This window comes from Barbus barbus (assembly GCF_936440315.1).
Source record: "Barbus barbus genome assembly, chromosome: 32".
NCBI classification, from domain to species: Eukaryota; Metazoa; Chordata; class Actinopteri; order Cypriniformes; family Cyprinidae; genus Barbus; species Barbus barbus.
This window is the reverse complement of record NC_136760.1, coordinates 6654094-6676497: the sequence shown is the minus strand read 5'-3', so window position 1 is coordinate 6676497 and position 22404 is coordinate 6654094. Positions and strand designations below refer to the sequence as shown.

General features: G+C 36.6%; 1 protein-coding gene across 3 annotated transcripts in view; it reads right to left on the bottom strand.

Moving 5' to 3' along the window:
- The window catches only part of LOC306852122 (sorting nexin-29-like), a 119154-nt gene that overhangs the window by 15929 nt on the left and 80821 nt on the right, over positions 1 to 22404 (bottom strand). The window contains exons 19-20 of one of the 3 annotated variants that reach the window (XM_079388777.1): positions 15598 to 15738; positions 14710 to 14780 (exon numbers count right to left, since the gene is read on the bottom strand). In XM_079388777.1, coding sequence (XP_079244903.1) covers positions 14748 to 14780; positions 15598 to 15738 — 174 coding nt within the window. In that variant the 3' untranslated portion in view covers positions 14710 to 14747. Of the gene's footprint in view, positions 1 to 14709; positions 14781 to 15047; positions 15510 to 15597; positions 15739 to 22404 lie in introns of those variants that run through there. The other 2 variants (XM_079388776.1, XM_079388775.1) reach the window with 2 other exon arrangements.

Here is a 22404-nt window from a genome sequence, read left to right as displayed (position 1 = left end):
CCTTTTTCAAAGTATGCCAAAGTGTACTTCTTGAAGGATGATCATGCAGCTCTTTTTCATACTTTCAGACAGAAAAATCAATCATGTTCTGCATCATTGATGTCAAACCTGGTGCAACATATTTTATGCCATATTTTAACATACATGCGTGATTGAGATTTGAGCGCTTTGGTGGATCATTATTGACTTAAATATGTATCTATCTATCTATCTATCTATCTATCTATCTAAAAATAGAGTAGCATGAACATTCTGCTGAATTTTTCCTTTTGTGTTCCATATGAAGGTGAGAAGTTAACTATGATTATTTAGTCCATCCAAACAATATTTCTCTAAAAACCCGTTTAATCAGGACTTACTTTGAATTTAGAGCATCAAAACATCAGCATCACGACTGTACGCAGCATATCAAGGTGATGGATAAAAGCAAATGAGATAGAACAAGGGACAGCAGGAGAAAAATTGAAATGTTATTAATGTCCCCTTGATGGCTGATTAATTGGCCCTGATGCTCCAGTTTGCGTGTGTGCATATGACCTCAGTCAAGTCTCACGTGCTGAGGGGAAGTGGACTACTCTAAATGCTCTGGCGTCACACACTTCATCACAGGCCAACAGCTCAATCAATTATTAATAATAAAGAGCGTTGGGAAATGATTGTTTGTGTGCCATCTAAACCACTGTCACCCCGCATTTCAGCATTAGTGTGTCATCGGGGCATGAAGTTCTAATAGTGATCTATCTCCAACAGGCATGAAAAGGCATAAAAGTTGATTATGATATGGGATATGTGGAGGAGATCACCGCTGTCAGATTAGCTTATCCATGAGGGCTGTGCCTGCCAGGGCTAATTTAATGCTCCGTCCACGTCATCTCAGAACTCTATTTAAAGGTTAGAACCATGAAACCAAGCACAAATATTTGACAACAATAAAATCAAGTGATATTCACTATTAAGTATATTAGGGGGTCTTCAAACACCTTAATCGGGATGGAGACGAAGCAGGGATCCCCGGTTTCATATTATACAAAATTGAGAGTTGTATTTTAAGCCTAAATATATATAACATAAATATATGTATTTGCATACATTGTTATGACGCTTACATTGCAATAACAATTTAAGGTTTGTAATATTTGTTTGTTTTTGAAAGATGTATCTTGTGCTCAACAAGGATGCATTTATTTGATTAAAAATACAATAAAAACTGTTTAAATTTGTGAAATATTATTACTAAAAACTATTTTTGTTTTTTTAATGTTTTAAAAGTGTAATTTATTTCTGCAATGACAAAAGTCATTACTCCAGTCTTCAAAGTCACACGATCCTTTAGAAATCATTTTAATATGCTGATTTTGGTGCTCAAGAAACATTTCTTATTATTATCAATATTAAAAAAAAAAGGAAAACAACAGATTTGCTACTTAATATTTTTTGAAAAAACATGATACGTTTAAGATTTTTTAATGAATATAAAGTTACAGCATTTTTTGTAACATTTTAAATATTTGAACTGTCATTTTTTTAAATTTAAAAGAATTAATTTCTTTAAAAAAATCTGACCCAAAACTTTTGAGCAGAAGTGTATCGATTAATTATTGCAGAAAACTACTATCTAATAGGATAAACTGGCTCAAATATGATATGATAGAAATAGTGATATGACAAAGAAAAGAAACCCAAAGCCTTTGGTATTATTTCTAACACTTTCACTTTCCTAGTTTGAGAATGTATTATGCTACTAATTGGATTCTATCAGGATAACAAGCTACTAAAACATCTTTTCACTGAGGGACCATTAAAGGCCAAACACCATGATAAACAAGTCAAGCACACGCACACAGCATTAATGCATCTAATAACTGATGTTTTAAGCTGTTTATGCGTGCAGCTTGAGTAGGACCTTCAGACAGTCTGTTAACACAAACACCCGCCTGCCATTCACACAAACAACTCGTTACAAAACCAACAAAGCACTTCGCAATCTCGTGTTTCTCTGCAAATTATTTTCTCAGGCTTCTGACTTCGGGCCAGTTTTGTTTCTTCCCTTAAACGACAGGCTCGTCTCCAAATTCTTCAAAGCACAGTTCTGCTGATCGTCTGTGTCTGACAGCGACAGGCAGTGAGACAGAGAAAATCACTGCCAGAGTCAGACGCTGCCATTATAGCCAATAAAGACTTGCTGGAGTGCTTCTCCATCTTCACAGGCTATTGTCTGGACCAGGAGATGGTTTTAAACCGTTATGACTGAAAGAGGTGATTTATCATGCTGACCGTCCCACTGAAGGTTACTGTAAAAGTGGTTGTATGTTGCTTTTCGAATGGAGAAATAACCTCATTCATCCTACAAATAAAATCTGATGGTACATATTTACTCTAGTTTATCTCCGTGCTGCCCGCAACTGTTTGACAAATTGGATTTACTGTACAAAACCACACCGAGCTTATCAATCATTCTAGGCATATCTGCAGTAACTAATCAGGTGTGATGTGAGACGTTATTTACAACTATGCATTTGCCTGATGGTTTTATCCAAAATGACTTACAGAGGATTTAGGATTTAATCCTGTGAATCAAACTTTTGATGGTCTGACAGTATAAAGTGATTCACAATTGCAGCATCACACACTGACAGTTTTTTTTATTAAGAAAGGTTAATAAGAACCAACCAAGTCATGAGAGATCACATGTGTTTCCTGTGTGTTCTCTGCACATGTTCGGTGCAAGAAAAAACTGGCACATGCATCGGGCATGTTGCATATGCATACAAAATCCAGGAGTCATAATTTATTCCCTTTGACTAGTGAAATGACTAGCAGAAATGGCAAGCACTGCATTAATGAGAACAGGGCAGATCCTCCTGGGGCTGTCATCTTTAATGCAAAGATAATGTGGAGTTCAATTAAAGCTGTGCCCAAGAAGCCCGAAGAGACAACAGACTGTCTTCTATTTCTGCGGCTCCCTCAACCTTTTGTTTAAGCCAAATGGTGGGAAATCAATAATGTATGATGCAGGTAGCCAGTACCATAATGACCATGTGTTATGAACCATAAAGAACTTTCCAGACTCTTGCACTCAAGAAAATATGGTCTCAAACCAGGTGTTGGGAAAGGCCAATGATGAGAACAAATGGGTCAGTAAATGTACGAGAACCTGCATTGTCAGTGAATAATTCAGCACACAGCAGAAGGTGGGTCAGAAGAGAAAGTCTCAACCGCCACTCAAAATCTAGTGCTAGAAAGAGCCAAATGATTAAACGAGTAGTTCACCCAAAAATAAAATGCAATCCAAAGTTTTTTGCCTTCACGATGTTTCAAACAAAAATGCAGTCATTTTATATAGATACATATATGTGTGTGTGTAATAACAGTTATCTGAAAATAATAAAAAAAATATAATGTATTTATTTGTATAATATAATATTAAGGCTGTCAAGCGATTACCATTTTTGGTAACACTTTAGAATGAAACACTTATTAACTATTAACTACGACTTTTCCCTCAATAAACTCCTAATTTGCTGCTTATTAATAGTTCAGGTATTGGGTAGGATTAGGGATGTAAAATAAGGTCATGTAGAATAAGGCATTAATATGTGCTTAATTACTACTAATAAATGGCTAATATTCTATTAATATGCATGATAATAAGCACCTAGTTAAGAAACCCTAAAATAAAGTGGTATCCAATTTTTAATCTAATAATTACATGATGTCACAAATCACAAATTAATCACACATCAGTTTTGGCTAAGAAATTACCCCCCAAAAGATAATTTAAAGTCATTATTGTGTTAGATGAAAAAACGCATTGAAGAGACATTACAAAAATATTTTTTAGAAAGAAATATCTTCATTCAACATTACATAAATAATGATAATAATTTTATTTTGGCAGATTCTGTAATGAACTGTAATGAATATGCATGTTAATATACCGAATTGTGTTTTTCTTTAAATTATCAATATGTTTTCTGGGTAACACTTTACAATAAGGTGTCAACATTAGTTAATGCATTAACTAACATGAACAAACAATGAACAATGCATTTATTACACTATTTATTAATCTTTGTTAATATTAATGAAAATACAGTGGTTAATTGTTTATTCATGTTACCGTTTTCTGTTATGCAGTATGTGTCAAGTTTATAGATGCAGAAAAGTGCCATATGTTAAAAATGTGTTGCCATCAAAATTACTTTTCAAAAAACTTGACCAAGCAAAATTACTTTAAATAATCCCCTGCCTACAATCACCACTGAGCATCACATTTTCAATCGTGCAAATATTAGTGAAATAATGACACTCTTGCTTATGCATGTTATTTCGAAACTATATCATATGATATAATTATAAGACAAAAGCCCATAGGCTTTTTAGCTGAATAGTTTTTGCATTCTGGGAAGAATGCATATTTGGACGCGGGCTGTGCAACATCTACGCATTCCCTCAAAGTTCCTCTGAATCTCTGCTCTCATTCTGGCCTGTGGCTATGTGGTACAGTATCATCTCTCTCTACATCTGTGCAACACAGCTGCAGTGAAGATCACACTGTATGCAGCAAAGCGTGAAAAAACATGAACATTTGCTCATTTTAATCATGGTAAATGTGGGTCACAGGGATGGTCAAAGGTCTGTAATTGTTCCCCCTGGAGACAAGAAATGTGATGAACAATATGAGCAAAATGTGAGTGCACAGATAATCTAGATAAAGGTTATTCATTCATAATGTGACACTAGCAAGGTCCTCTAAGAAACAGTGCAACTAGAGTTCACAGCGTTGCCCTAATATACTCATTATTCTAATCAGATTAATATTCATAACCAATGTTAGATTCAATCCTTGACCACATTTACATACAGATTTTCAAATTAAAATCCATATTCTCATTAAACCTTTAAACTGAATAGAGGTTTGCATGTTCACTTGTGTATAGCTATTTTATATTCCTGCGTGCATGGAAAACGTATTTTGAATAAACTAAGACATGCACTCTTTCCACGCTATTATTCTCTTCTACGTCTCTAGCCATTTATTACTCCACATTTGAATAATTTAATCAAACAAATAATTTACATTCATATGCACAACAATAGAATAAACTGAAAAAAAAATTGTGTTTGTTTTTGAAAGAATCCTACTACGCACAACAATGCTGCATCTATTTGTAAAAATACAAAAAAAAAGTAATATTGTGGAATATTATTATAATTTTAAATCGTACTCCATTCTCAGTGTCACATGATCCTTCAGAAATCATACTAATATTCTGATTTGGTGCATATTAAGTATGATAAAATATTTAAATTATGAAAACTGTTGTGCTGCTTAACATTTTTGTTGAAACCATGATGCAATCTTTGATGATCAGAAAGTTTCAAAGAACAGCATTTTGAAATCTTTTGTCATTAGTCACTTTTGATCGATCCTCAAAGAAAACAAAAGTATTACACTGTACCATAAAAGTACTGTACTGTACATTCTGAGACTTTGACATGACACATAATAGGAATATAACTAATTTTGTATTCACTTTGGAATATTATAGTGCATGTCAAATGTGGTCTCCTTTTTTTTTATTCATTCAGTCAGTTCAGCTCACTTATTCACACTCGCACCACTAGAAAATAAAGTCTGTGCACCTTGGCGTGCCAGTATATCAACACAAAAAGTTATCTTATACTTTCCTTGTACTTGTGTCTGTATATGAATATTTTTCCGTCAGTTTCTGCATTGATAAATTGCAATCTGCTTGCTTATAAGTTTGGGGTGGTATGGTGTAGTGGTGCACATCACAGAGGATCTCACCTGGACCACCAACACCATGTCACGCTCCAAAAAGGCACAACAGCGCCTACACTTTCTCCGCCGGCTGAAAAGAGCAAGTCTCCCTCCACCCATCCTCACCACATTCTACAGAGGCACCATTGAGAGTGTGCTGACCAGCTGCATCACTGTCTGGTACGGGAACTGCAGTGCTGCTGACCGCAAGACCCTCCAGCAGACAGTGAACACGGCTGCAAAGATCATCGGTGCCCCTCTCCCCTCCATCCTGGACATTTTCCTTACACGATGCTCCAGCAAAACCAACAGCATCGTGAAGGACTCCACCCATCCCTCCCACAGTCTCTTCCAGCTCCTACCATCAGGAAGACGGTACCGGAGCATCAGAGCCCGCTCCGCCAGACTGCTCAACAGCTTTTTCACCCAGGCTGTGAGAGCCCTGAAATCACCCCGCTCCCCTCTGAAACCCCTACCTCCTGAAACATGGACCCCCATGTGCAATCCGAAGTGTGCTACACACAGGTGAGTGGGCCTGTACAAACCACCTGTAGTACCACACTCTCCTCTATGTGCACTATAGACACTTTACACTATGGACACTTTACACTATGTGCACTATGAACACTTTACACACACTGCTGCGTGTACACAATCCCACAAAAGACTCAGCAATATATGTATGTTTACATGCTCATGCACTACAAATCATCCTGCACTGTTCCCCAACCAGCTGCTGACTCAAATGTCTCTCTTTGCACATGCACAGTATTTGTGAAGCATTCGTATAGTTTGTATTTTTTATCTTCTATTTTTTAGTTTGTATAGGGTAAATATTTATGTGAAGCATTCGTATAGTTTGTATTTTTTATCCTTTATTCTTTTAGTTTGTATAGGGTAAATACTTATATATAGTATACTTATAGTTAAATCTGTCAGTAGGTTAGTAGTGTATAGGTTTATAGTGTTTTTTACCTCATTGTTGTATGTCTGTATTTATGTAGCACCGTGGTCCTGCGAGGCATGACATTTCGTTCCACTGTATGTCCCCACATGTAGCGGAATGAAAATAAAGCTCAACTTGAACTTGAACACATTTAAGTAGTGAAGGTAAAATGATCTAATGCCATTGTGCCCTTGAGCAAAGCACTTAAGGGATATTGTCCTTGTGACAAGTGTACTGTAATAAATGTACCTTTAGATTAAAGCATCAACTTAATAACTACTATTGTTGCACACCTCCGCCACTTTCCGATAAGGAGTTTTTAAATGGCAATGAGTCATAATAGTAGAATAAATAAATGGTTCAATTAAACAGTCTCTAGTGCTGTGTTCTTAATATACAGAACTGGGTTTAACGTGTGACAAGGAAGTATATTATGCTAAAATGTATGTATTATGCTAAAAAACGTATTATAAATGTATTGTGCAACAAAACGTCAATATATCCCTTTACTATAAAACACCCAGGTAAAAGTGATACATTGATACACTTATGAGTATGCATATGTGGGTAAAGCTAGCAGGTATTACACACTGGCATTGTACTGTTTTGCTGCGAGGCTATCAGCTGAGAGCAGGGACAGTGAGGATGTGCCTAGGGAGGATGTGCGCATTATCGCTGTACTGAAACCCTCTAAAGAGCCAATCCCCAGACAGACTCACCAAATCCCTCCATCAGCCCCTCAACCTATGAGTGAATGAAATAAACCTACCGCACAAGACACACACACACACACACACACACACACACACAAACAGTCCCTTGGACGAACATTCAAATGAGTGGAAGAGCATGATCTTGAACCAAACACAAATGCACAGACAGATACAAGAATACTAAAACACTGTAGTGAGGGGCATAAACAATGTTTACATTATTGTATTTCTAATATATTAAGAATACATTAATACAACAAAGGCTATATTCCTCAACTATACATAACATCTCAGGACTGTACATAACTTTTAGTTTTATATTTCATTTTATTACCTTCATTTTTATGTATGTCTGCACTAGGTCTATATTTTCTCCACTGGAAGCTCCTGACACCAAGACGAATTCCTTGTGTGTGTAAACACACTTGGCAATAAAGCTATTTCTGATTCTGACATTTGAAATGCATCTTGAGGTCTAGAAGTGATTGCTACAGTAAAAAAGTGCTAAAATTTTGGATTTCGATAGGGCAATATATATATACAAGTACAGCAAATATGAATTAAAATATTCTTACTTCACAAGATCAAAACATCTTTTATTAAACCACTTTGTTGGATTTAATGCATCTTTGCAGATTGAGGAGAAATGCTGAGTTTCTTCATTCGGTTCTAAAAGTGATTATTGCGAGCACCTCATTACATAAAGGTGCTTCACGAATAAGAAGCTGGATTCAGCTTCATACTCCACCAACTGCTCTAATGAAATCCAAACTTAAAGCTCAGAGCGCACGTCGTATTGCGCCATTCAGCCCATTTAATGGTGAGCTTTCTCTGATGTCATAGAGGATGTGTTAAAGCGGACATAAGGCCATGATATAGGTATAAAAGCCCATTTTTTAACAAATATGTCCATATTAAAGGAATAGTTCACCCAAAAATGAAAATTTGATGTTTATTAGGGGTGTGACGAGACACTTATCCCACGAGACGAGACACAAGACTGGGTTCACGAGAATTTTAGACAAGATTTTTAGACTTTTTTTTTTGTTAAATCCTCGATGAAATATATAGAGAAAAAGAGTCTTTTATTCAACAGAAAAATGCACAATTCAACATTATTAATTCAACATTATTCATTTTGCATTATTCAACATTATTTTGCATTATTCAACACAAGTAGTAGTACACTTGAACCCATCTTTCATACACTAGTACACTCAAGTGTTCTACAAGTGGTAGCTAAATACATTTTTTAAATACAAAGATAGTATGCTAAAAGTGCATTTTAGTTCATATTCATGGTGTCTCAAAATAGCACAGTTGAGTACACTTAGATGATCTTAAGTTTATCTTAAGGAGTACTAAAGGATAATTTTTAGTATATTAAGTACAAAATTAGTGCGCGAAAATAGAGCACTTTAAGTGCATTATGGAAGTGTACTTGTTTTTCACCTGGGAATGTTGCAACATTATCAGTAAATTGCCGGAATTCTGCTGTGCGTGAACGCAGAAGGAAAATTACCGGTATGAGCACGTACGCGTTCAGAACATGCTGACGTAAGACTCTACTCCGGGCCAATCATAACATACTGACACAGATTTCCCATGTATCCGCCCATGTCCGTCGCACAGACCTCTGCATTTGTGTAAACATAACCGTTTTTTTTTTTTTTTTCAACTGTTCACATTTACTTAAGAAAAAACCTGGACACTCGCCAGGACGGCCATTTTTGTGTAATTTTGTGTGTATTTGGCCACTTACGTTCGACAACAAACTACGTAAAATAACTCAATATGATACTCGCTATAGGCAGCTTTGGATGTGACTGTGAGCCTTGAAACAGCCTCTGGAGCGCCCGAGTACCGATTGGCTTAAAAAGACGTGCAAATTATACCTTTTTGTGACGATGCCACAATGACCCGATTAAGCAAGTGACAATTTTGTCAACTGTCCCGAAATGCGAGCGAAAGTCTTGGATCGGTGTGCAGCAGCTCGTTGCAGACGAGATGCGCTGATGTGAAGCCGCTTTGAGAGAGTGAAAGAGAGAAGACACGGTCCAGCTGAATTACTCACACTGTTTTCAAATGACTGATTTAATCTGGTAGTTTGTGTGGATTTATTTACTCATATAACCTACTTGCTATCTTGAATAAATGTCTGCAGGAATTTCCCTCATTATAAACTTGAAAACATGATTAATTATAACTATTACAGAGATTTGTGAAATAAAATTTCATTATTTTTTAGTAACCCCCCGCCCCCCAGGCCTGGAAATTGCTGTTTTCAAAATGTAATAAAAGAAACTGATGCACGCTGTTAATAACTTAACCTGGCCACTAACATGATCGGCTGAATGCTCCGTTACCTCTCCCTCCTCTAATCACATGCCGGATCCATCACCCCGCTTTGTTCCGGGACCTCGAAATTTACAAATTAAGGTCTGGTTTGTAGTCGTCTATTATGATGTCTCTGGGACAAACGCAGCTGCATGAATGCAAAAGTTTGAAACAAAAATGAAACCAACAAAAATACTGACCGCACATACCCCTCCATGTTTACAAATACAAACGCAGCCATTGGAGGTTAATGATGTCACAGAATTTACCAGTATTTTGGATGGATGTGTGAATGGTGCTTTTCCGGAAAAAAGACGGAATGTCGTTGCCTGTGTGAACAGCGCATTTTTGAATTTACCGGTAAATTTTACAGCAATTTACTGGTATTACTGTGTGAAAGGGGCTTAAGACAGCTCCCTTAAGATTTAAAATAAATGGAGCCTGTAAATGTGATCCTGATATATATATATATATATAAAAAAAAAAAAAATCAAAACAGAGCTGAGGAGCTTATGAGGTGACAGTTTGACTGGATTGCTGACAGTCGCCTCTCTTTGATGTCATCATTCTTCCTGTGGTTGGCTGGGTTCAGCATGGCTCTGCTTGGTATTCAGGGCACATTTGACGGGTAGGCTGGAGAGCATTTAGCGTGAGACTCTGACAAATCAGCTGTTTAGGAGCTGTCAGTATGGTTGAGCAGCAAGGGGCCTGACATGGCCCAAGCAGATGGAGTCATGGACACAACAAGACACCAAATTCATATTCCATTCCAAAACACAGAAAGCTTCACAACAATCACAGAAGGAAAGTTGCAGTCTTAGAGATAGAAGGATATTATACACACTGTATGGAAGTGTATGGAAGCTACAAGGAAACTTTTACATTTGTGACTCTGGACCACAAAACCAGTCATTAAGTGTCAGTTTTTTGAAATTGAGATTTATACATCTGATAGCTGAATAAATAAGTTTTCAATTGATGTATGGTTTGTTAGGATAGGACAATATTTGGCCGAGATACAACTATTTGAAAATCTGGAATCTAAGAGTGCAAAAAAAATCTAAATATTGAGAAAATCGCCTTTAAAGTTTTCCAAATAAAGTTCTTAGCAATGCATATTACTAATCAAAAATGACGTTTTTATATATTTTCAGTAAGAGATTTACAAAATATCCTCATGGAACATGATCTTTACTTAATGTCCAAATTATTTTTGGCACAAAAGACAAATCAATAATTTTGACCCATACAATGTATTTTTGGTTATTGCTACAAATATAGCCCAGCGACTTAAGACTGGTTTTGTGGTCCAGGGTCACATTTATATTTTTGTGCTATTACTTTTTCTAAGGTGTCAGACTTTTATGCCTGGTGGATGATGAATAGGGCCAAAAAAGTGTAATAATCGAGATTCTTTAACATTGCATGGTTGGAATTGTTGTGCAATCACCAAAGTATCAAATCTATTTGATGCACTCAGAGGTGGAAAACAAAGCGACAGTTGAAAGAAAATTCAAGATCATGTCAGTGGAGACGCAAGAGCAGGCCTAGTTTTGCACTGGCTTGAGCGAGGCTCATGAAAGGTCTGGATGGGTAATTACCCAAGCTGCTGTCTCAATATAAATGGTGCAGATTAGACAAGGCCAGTCCTTCATTTCATCCAGCAAGTGCAGATGATCAGGAGCACACACTTTAAAAGGGGTATAAGTTTCCTCAACCGAGGAATTATTTGCATTTTCTCATCATTACTCTTCTCAGTGTAACGAGTGGCAGAGATTAAGGCCTGAAGAGAACACAACCATGTTACATAGTTCAAAGTAAGCTTCCAGTTCAAGCATGATTACAGGATGGATTCTTACCATCAAGAAACATCAAGCAACGTGGTTTACTGAGAGAGAGGTTTTTATATATTGTAAACAGAATATAGTTCTCTTAATATTAAAGTATATACTGTACACTGCCATTCAAAAAAAATACAGCAAAAACAGGAATACTGTGAAAAAATTACAATTTAAAATAACTGTTTTCTATTTGAATATATTTTAAGTGTAATTTATTCATGTTTTGGCCGAATTTTTAGCAGTCATCAGTGCTCACATGATCCTTTAGAAATCATTCAGATATGCTGATTTGATGCTTTGGTGCTTATTAATAGGAGATTTTTGCAAATATGATGCATCATTGCTGAATAAAATGATTAATTTCACTAATGTATAAAAATGAAATCGCTATATGAAAAAATATATATTCATATTAATATGAAAATATATATATATATATATAAATAAATCACTTATTGAAACCATTATTGACGATGTTTTTGAATATTTTATTTTAATTTCATAAAATTAAACATTTTACTCACCACAAACCCACATAAAGGATTTAGAATGAAAATAAGATTCTAAAATAAGCCTACTATGAAATTGTCTGCACATCCATCCACTTATTTCATTATCTGTACGGAGAGCCAAGCATGACATGCAGACAAAAATATAGTTATTCGTTTTGTAAATCATGGCCACATCGTACTAATTTGTCCCCTCGTTTAAACTAAATCAAAACAAGGGAACAAATTAGTATGACCACGATTTGCTAAAATGAGTAAACAAATTAGACAACATGGATGTGATTTGCTAAAATAAGGGAAGAAATTAATAAGCAGTGGGAACAAATTTCCTAATTCGTGGCCATGATTAAACTAAAACGAGGGAATGAATTCCTAATTTGTGGAAACGACAAACATATTTCATGTGCAGGCTTTCTATTTTTAAAAAGGAGCCTCTCAATAAATCTGAAGTACCCTGTTAACCTTTAATTTATCCACACAAGTGGATCCACAAAGAATCATTCTACGGGCCCTTTTAGAGTACCTCAAAGATTCGGCTTAAAGCTCAGGACTGTGGAAGATCAGATATCATACGTGCATACGTGTGCAATGGCGCATATCGCAAGGAAAAATAACAAAGCCCCTTTTTAACGAAGCGCCACCGAGCTCCAGCAAAACAATAACAGAATTAACAATAACATTACAGCTAATCTCAACGGGCCAACGATTACCAACAAAAGCCCTGTCGCCATCAAAACCCTCCACACTTGCAGCCATTTCAACTTTAAAAGCCTACTCGCGACGCACCCTTTTCTCCCTGCTTTCTTGTTCTAAGTGAGCCCTGAGGGTTTCCACACTCCAGTTGCATTTGCATATCAAAGTTTCAACTAAAACTTCAGCAGAAGGCAGTTAGCAGCTCTCGGCTCTGAAAAAGGAGAACAGAGAGGCTCCTTCTGCCCCGTGTATGTTCGCAGCCTCTATACAGCACATAAACGAAAACCACTTCCCTGAGAGGTCAGGAACTTATCACTGAGTCGAACGAGTCACTCGAGGACAGATGCAGACACATCTCCTAATTGACAATTGCTCAGCTGTTTTCTACTCCTTGGTGGTATGTTAAGAGCAAGATGGCAAAATGTGTCGTGGGGTTAAAAATAACTCGTTTTTGAAGTCCAGACCAACAACCGACTGCTGGTAGTGCAAAACTAATGTGCTCAGAGCAGGTACAAAGCATGCTGTCTTCACGCCAGCCCTGGGGTTGATTGACTCTTTTGATTGGCTGTGCTTGAGGTGGGACACAGGTTGGCAGTGCCTGTCTGGGTCCCGGTAAATCAGGTCTGTCTTTCACGCTCTAAAAAGTCTACCTTTGAAGGGCCACGCGGGGGCCAGTGGCTCTCAAAAATCACAGGCAGCGGGAGAAGCGGTGCCACAAGCCAATTACCTGCCCCTGGGTGAACAGAGGGGAGAAAAAATAGGAAAATGAAAAGACAGGTGGGGAATCAGAGTGCTGTCAGAGTGGACTATCCTCATTAGTGCTGCCCCGCTGATGATGCTGATGGGCACTGGGGCAGAGGGCAGGACCACATGACATAGGAATCTTGCCCTTATACTCGCTGCACAGCAGCCTTGTAGATGAAAAGCTAGGAAAAGTGTTCACACCTCCAAAGTGGCAAAATCAATGGTGATAGAATTGAAGTTGGCCAGCGAAACTCTATATATCAGTACAGCACAGGGTCAAAAACAGGTGTTTCGGGCAAAAATGCCACTAAAATGAACTAAACTTCTCCTCAGATTCAAGAAAAAAGGACAAAAAAAATGCCCCTGCACAAATAAAGTGGTTATAGGGAAAGGTGAAAATGAATGACATATGTCAATTGCATTTACATTACATTTAGATCTGCTCATGTTGCGTCAGATTTCTATCTGAGTATTAGTACTCTCTTCTTATCAGAGTATTATAACCACTGCTTTTGCAGTGTAGACAGCTTCAGTGCTTATGATAGCATTTTTTGCAACTCACGCTAGAATGAAGTCATGGAGTGTTTTAGTGATGGGGAATGTTCTTTGCAATATAATTTAATCCGAGTTTGAATAACCATTCTGTTTTAAACAATAACCAATGTGAACCAATGTGTAAAAAGAAATAAACTATTACATTATGTGTTTGTGTAGCAAGAAAGTGATGTGCCACTCCATGTTTTATATCTACTATTAATCAGCATTAATAATAAATATTACAATATCAAAAGAAATATCAACAATAATGATTTTTGTTGCAGCTCTACCTTGTAATGTCTTTATTAATATACTTTATGTAGGCTATTTACATCATGCCACTGTTGTGTAAATACATGTTTGCCCACTTTGAACAGCATTAATCATAAATGCCATGTCAGATGCAGCTTCTGTTCTACCTTTGCCGTGTCAAGATGGTTTATTGGTCTGTATTCTGTAGTATTCTGATTGACTGACATAATTGGTTAAATATTTGTCTACAAAGGCACATTTAATACGGTAATTTCCCTTACAAACTTAAAGCTCCTGGAAATCAATTCCAGGGGGCAAATATTGGCCCTTAATGAAAAAGTTGGTTTCTAACCCTGGTGCAGAGTGATCTGGTCTTGTTGTGCGGTTCTGTCAGAGAACAAAGAATGCTTTGTCCAGGAAGTGCTGAAGAAGTAGCCGAAAACAGTAGATTAGATTAGTATTGCAACTTTCTAAAATTCTTCTGCAAGTTTCAAAACATCACTTTGCACACTTTTTATTGCAAAACTACCTCTGTGAATTACTTCACATAAATTGTGAGGGCTGAAACAGGGGCTAGTGATGTCATGCATGCTGGTTAGCAGCAGGTGGTGATGGTGGCTCTGATGGAAAGAGTTTTTTGGGAGAGCTCTGGTTCTTTTTTCAGTAGCATTCTCTTTATTTTGCCTTTTTGTGCTCTGCTGACATGTTTTCTTCTCATATTTTTGGATTACTGTAATTTAAAAAGTTTAAATGTTAAAGCCTAAAACTTTGCCATTGCCAATGTTTTCTGCCGGCTGTGCACAGAATCAACAATCAACTTCTGAGTGCGTGATATATTGTTTCCCATAGATGTGAATCCATTGAAAATACATTCATGTCAGATTAAAAGTTTGCGGATGCACCTTATCATGCTGCTTTGGATGCAGTTTTCTTTGCAGTATAGGGTTGTGCCAAATTCTGAATTTAAGAAATGGATTAGGGTTAGGTGTGAATCTGTGTTACAACTTTCACACAATAAATTTCTGTTGAATTTCAATCCGTTTTAACTCCTCTGATTAATTTTCAACTGTGCATGTTTTCTCTTTTTTCACCTCAATTCAAATTCAACTAAAATTCAGGTATTCTCAGTTTAACTCTGAAAGATGCACAGCCCTGTGGATGTAAGTAAATAAATAAATAAATAAATAAAATATATGATAAAGATAATCTGCATACTAATCCTAAAACCTGCAGTACATACCTTGTTGCCGATGGCTTTTTTAGGTGGGAAATTGAACGTGTCGACTTGTGGGAATTGTGGCCGCAGGTAATTGTGCAGTGCCCTGAACTCAGTGTAGCGCCGATACACATTCCACTCATTGTCCAGGATTCTAATGTAGACCTGAAAAAAATAAAATGCATAAAATGTCACGGGTTATGGTGATGAGTATCTGATGTGTCATTTGGCTCTTGTTAGTCTCATTATTATTTGCATCTGTTATAAATCAGATCTCCCGTGGTGCCATAGCCAGATAGACACAAGGGACTGTATCTAGAAGTGAATTGCAGGGACAACAACACAAGGAAGAGGAGGGAGCTAGGAGGAGAGGGATGCTATTTTCACGCCTCACTTTCTCCTTCAGAGCAGGACAGAGGAGCCTGGCTCGAATTACCCAAGAAAGACCTCTGATCACGGCAAAGCGGCATGCCTAAGTCTCTTGAACAGGCAGCAGCGAGTCCACTGGGGATGCAGAGCAGATAGTGTGTACGTCTGGCTTTAGTAACAGGATCTCATGAGAGGTTAGACACTACTGGTGTCACAGCGTCAGTGCAATCACTACCCAAAATAAAATCACGCATGCAAACCAGACACCAAAATAACTCAAATGGCCTTAAAAAGTTCAGCATTCCTATTGCAAATTTCCACAATGTAACTCTTAAATTGTCCTGCTCATGCAACAGCTTGCAGACAGCAACCATAATAACAGTGACATACAATGTCATTGGGGACGGTAATTTTTGTTTTTAATATTTTTACATTTAGTCATTTAGTATTTTTACATTTAGTCATTTAGTGTTTTTACATTTAGTCATTTTTAAGTCTCTTACGCTCACCGAGGTTGCATTTATTTGATCAAAAATACAGTAAAAAAAAACAGTAATATCGTGAAATATTACTGTAATTTAAAATAACTGTTTTCTATTTAAATATATTTTAACATGTAATTTATTCCTGTGATATCAAAGCTGATTTTTCAGCATCTATTACTACAGTCTTCAATGTCACATGATCATTCAGTAATTATTCTAATATGCTAATTTGGTACTCAAGAAACATTTCTTACTTTTCTCAATGCTGAAAGCAGTTGTGCTGCTTTTATTAATAGAAACTTCAAAAGAACAACATTTATTTGAAATAATTTAAACATTATAAATGCCTTCATTGTTACAATTTAATGTGATCTTGCTGAATAAAATTATGAATTTGTTTTAAAAAAAAAAAGAATCTTTTAAATGGTAGTGTATATATATCTATCAAAGAAAGTGACTTCTAAAACACCACATCATCTTATCACAATTGACCCTTCACAAGGAGTTTGATTGACAGGCAATCTGACCAATCATAATGCAGAATCTGCCATTTTTGTCCGTCAAACAAACCAGACAAGAGAGTAGATTAACGTCAGGTGGACTTGAACTTGAAAAATTGTGTGTATTAACGTCTTTCTACAGTTGGAACAAGATCATTTCTGATGTTCATTCATGTTTATTTTGTGTTTTAAGTAAATATGAGAAGATGAATGGTTCACGTGTCACCTGAACTGAGGCACAACACCAATCTCTCACGACACATTACAGAGCCACAAAACGGTATTTGTTGTTTCTTAAAAAATGACCAAATTTGAAAGCTGAGACTTTGTTTCATACCAAAAGTAACCTGCTCTGTCTTGTCTGTCGGGCATGTTGTCAGTTTTCTCGTTACTCTGCAATGTCTTTTTCACTGCGCAAGAACATGAGAGTGTTACGAACACTCATTACGAACAGTAATGAAGTGGGCGGGTCTTTGCATGTCATGATGTTAATTAATAAACCTTTTCATATGAACTACACATGAGATTTCATTTGTCACGTGTTATGAATTTTGAACTGTTTGCATTTGGGTCATGCCAAGACCACACATAACCAAACATCTCTTGTGATCCATGATCCAAAACAATAGCAAAAGGGTACCCACACTTTCCCATAGTGCAGTGGGAGAACAGACATGTAAAAAGCCGAATGACTGTAAAAATCACATTAGAAGGACTTGGGTGATGAAGATGAGAATGAGCAGAATAACAAATAAGGCTTAGTCACAAGCAGCAAGCCATTACAGTTTCACTCATAGCCATTATCTTTAATAGCCTGTGCTCCGTTTGAGTTCAGTCTGGTTTGGCGCGTTCATGAATATAGGATGTTGATGCTTTATAAAGTTTAATTTAATTCTCTTTACAAATTAGCTCGATAGCAACTGCTTTATGCAAATCTTATTTATGATTAAACCTTGAAATTCTCTAAACATATTAATCAGAGGGATATTTCAAAGAAGCTGCCACAATCATATTAAGACACAAAATGATGAGCATACACACAAACACACACACACAAGAGAGGTTTTATGGCCTTAACTAAAGGAAATCAAAATGACAAACTGACGGTGTATTAAAGCTATCATAATCCCATAGAGGCGGTCTCATTAACATACATATTTATGGCAACAAATCATCCTCTAAAGAGCAATCTCTTCCCCCTCGATAATCGCAAATTAATACCATGAAAAAGTGTTTGAGGAAATCCAGCTCTCACTTAAAATTCTTTCTTGACAAAAATAAAACCAACCTCAATTAAAATGAAAATTTATGACAACATGCCAAGAAATTCTGGAATTAGCCCAATCAAACAAAACAACATTCTCAAAAAAAGGGAAGTGTTGAACATATTTTAATCAAATTTGACCTGCAGTTCACTCTCACTAGTTATTAATCATTAAACATTACAAGCTAGATTTGAATTCCATCATGATGTTCAAGTGTTCCGCAGGGCATTTCTAGACCGTTTTTAAGGTGTTCTGAGTGGTTGTAGCACATTGTTATGCGATTACTAGGGTGATCTGAGCAGCTGCTATGCAGTGTGGTTTTATCACACAGCTAAAGTGGTGTGATTGTTGTTTGCACATTGCTATACCTTTACAAGGTGTTGCTATGTGGTTTAGTTAGCCACAAACTGTGCTGTAAGTCCCAGTCAAAAGGTAATATCAAGTAAATAGGAAGTATGGGAAAATTAAAAAGAAATACATTAATCTGCCCTAATTAATCTAGCACTGAGAATAATTCATAATTTACGAGTGTCAGTGGGACGCACTAAGTCACCAATCAATTTATTAGGGCATTACTGTAATGTGTATTAGACTTGTGTATCTTTTCAGATGTATATTACTTCCACTACAGACAGTATAATGGAAAAGTTATTTATCTTTTTTGAGAAACAATGAAAGAAAAGAGCAGCCAGTGTATGATTCATACTAAAAGCAAATGTCAGCCTGGGGGAGGATGCTAATATTTAGCCCAGCTATAAAAGCATTTACTATATCTCATTATATCCATATTGAGAGAAGATGTCTTTGTTCCAGCTCAGATACCCCACACCATATATGTCAGGCAGGCGTGCGATTTTGTCTGAAGATGAAATGCAAGGAATTAATGTCGGTTTGGCAGCATGTCTAATTGGAGGTGCCCAGCTGTGGTAAAAGCTGTGGTTTGACCCCCCTTCTATTTCGGGTGGAATCATATAAGGAGAACTTCTCATCTCACACTCCATCTTTCTACCTACAGAGACTCCACACATCCTCTCCACTGAGCCACTGAGCTTAACTACACCTGTCAGTGCACAAATCACTGGCTGCCGGAGTGCCGAGGTCTCTTCCTGCTGAGGGTTCCCCGGAGAGATTTGTCTTTTAGTCGATCCTAGAATTATGTGCATTATTCTAATTTGCCCACTAAGGGATATTTTGAGCAATAATGGAAATGCACAAACCACCAGCAGGGTTCAATTCACCCTTTTTCCATCAACAAGCTTCAAACTTGCCAAACATGATGCTCCTCTAACATGCCTCTACCCACATCTAACTGATAGCGATGCAGTATCATAGGAGCAAATGTGCTGTTGTATTTAATATTAGAGCGGCTGTGAATCGCCCACAGGCAGGGTCATCTTCAGGTTGGGACAACAAGGAATGTTGGTAGGCTCACTAAGGTTTTCGACTACAGCAACAGATATTCAGTACAACTGCAAGATTGTGAGTGTGATCTCACACTTACACAACAGTTCAGTAAAAAAAAAAAGTGGTAGCACTTTAATGCGTCCGTTATACAGCACTTTACATGTATTTACTATAGAAATGGCAGTAAATTATACATAATTACTGGCCCAAAAACAGATAGTTCACCCAAAAATGAAAATTAAGTCATCATTTATTCCGCCGCGTGTTGTTCTAATGTCTGACGACGTTCTTTCTTTTTCAGACTGCAAAATGATTTTTTTTTTTTTATGTTTAGCGTATACTTTTCCATATAATGGCAGTATATCAGCAAAAAGGATGCAAAAATATCAAGTGTTCAGGGGGTATTCAATAGGGTTTGGTGAAAAACAAACAGAAATTTGACATTTAACAAATATATTGGCTTTGGCCGGTGGTCTCTGTGCATTGCTCATAATGAGACTCTATTAGCGCAGCAGTTCACTATGACTCGGCCAGGAAAAGCACACAAGTTGTGAAAAATCAAGATGAATAGAAACACGGCATGAGATAAAATCCATCTACTTTATTCTCTGAGGTAAATATAACTGTTCGAAACAAGTTATTGCATTCAACTGTCATTTTGACTGTCACAACAACCGGAGTTCTGATCCGAAGATATTCAACTCCGTGAAGAACGTACACAGATATTTTTGGGGGAATTTCAAGGCATTGTTTCTTGACATGTTTTTAGCAATCTTGGTTTCTCACAACTTGTGTGCCTTTCCTGGGCGAATCAGAATGAAACGCTGCCTAATAGAGTCTCATGACTCATGTTTTTCACCAAATCCTATCAGATACTCTTCCAAACACTTGGAATATACGGGACGTCGCATGGGACCACTCTGTGATTCCTTTGCGTCTTTTTAAAAAGCTTGATGCTGATCGCCAAATTCTGCCATTATATGGATGAGCACGTGCGGGACATAAAAAAAAAAAAAAAAAAAAATCCCCTTTTGTGGTCTGAAACACCTTGTAAAAAAATTTCATTTCTAAAAAATGACAGCTGTGACTACTTTTGGAAACTGTTAATGGACAAATTAAATAAAACGGTGACAGTGTGAAAAGTGCATTTTAAGAGCGTTACTAAAAGTCCAGCAGGGACCAAATTAGAGGACCGGAACCAACTGTTGTATTATACGGAACAGAATTTCAACGATCTGTCCAAAACCAGGATACACTATTTAGTGCATCTTTAATAACTCCATTCACAAGTAAAAATCTAATTATACCATTTTGAGTGATTCTGGAAAGCACACTCATCATGGTACACAGCCCTACAATTTGACACCCACCCCCAAGTTCACTCTACACTCCAGTTTGACAAAACATTTGCCAAATTAAGCAGAAAATAGAATCCATTTGGAAGATTGCTGTGCCAGAGTCATGGTGTAAAAGGAATGACAGAGCCAGAGAGAGAAATGAAGAGAGGAAGGAAAAGGAGGAGAGGGAGCAATAAGGAGGAGTGAGAAGAGTTTTTCATTAGGAACATTCAGCCACAACATCTGTCACCTGTGTGCAAAGTGCAAGCGCAACCATTATCCTTCCAGATGACATTCAAGAACCTCAAAATACGAGTAAAACCCAGTAAGCACTCGTGGTAAAGCATGGTTACATGCATGAATGGTCAAATTCGATTAGCTTTAATATGCTCTCTGCAATCAAACAGGAAAATAGTCCTAAAGAAACAAAGTAAAATTAGAGCAACTAAAAGACAGACCGCATTGAATCAGTATTAATGTTATATTATACCTAATAATACACTACCCTTCAAAAGTTTGGGGTCAGTAAGTAAACTTTTTTTTTTAATATACATAATTTTATTCAACAAAGATGCATTAAATTTATCAAAAAGTGACAGCAATGACATCTGTAAAAATATTTCTATTTCAAATAAATGTTCTTTTTTAACTTTTTATTAAAAGTCCTAAAAACATGTATCACAGTTTCCAACAAAAAGCAACTTTCCCTACTGTTTTTAATAATAAGAAATGTTTCCTGAGCAGCATTGCAGCATATTAGAATGATTTCTGAAGGATCATGTGACACTGAAGACTGGAGTAATGGCTGCTAAAAAAATTAAAAAATTCATTCAAATAGAACACATTCATTTTAAATTGTATAAAAATTTCATAATATTACTGTTCTTACTGTTATTTTTGATCAAATAAATAATTTTGTTGAGCATAAGAGACTTAAATTATATTTTAAAGTATCTTAAAATAGGAAACTAGATATTAGAAATTACAATAATAGTTAACAATATTACTGTATTTTCTGTATTTTTGATCAAATAAATACAGCCTTGATGAGAAGACTCCATTAAAAAACATGGAAAATTTTACTGATCCCAAACTTTTGAACGGCTGTGTAATAACTAGCAGTGAAGAGAAACACTTACATAAAATAACTGAGGAAAAAAATATATAATTTTATTATTGTGATAAATCTAATAATACCATAAACCATCTCACTTTATTTGTCACCTTGAAAAATAACCAAAACAGCAAACCACTTACAGCTGAATGCTGCTGAAATAACAGAATAAAATAAGAGTCAGAAGGCAAACATAATCTAGGCATGGAGCTGGTGTGCCATCCTCAGCCTGACCATTCTGTCCAATACACATCTCATTTTGTGCAAGATCTGAGGCGTGATGCCCTCTAAAATTCTGGCCACCATGGGTCGAGTCAAACAATGCCGAGAGCCAGCATAGGCGTGAGGGAGAGATGC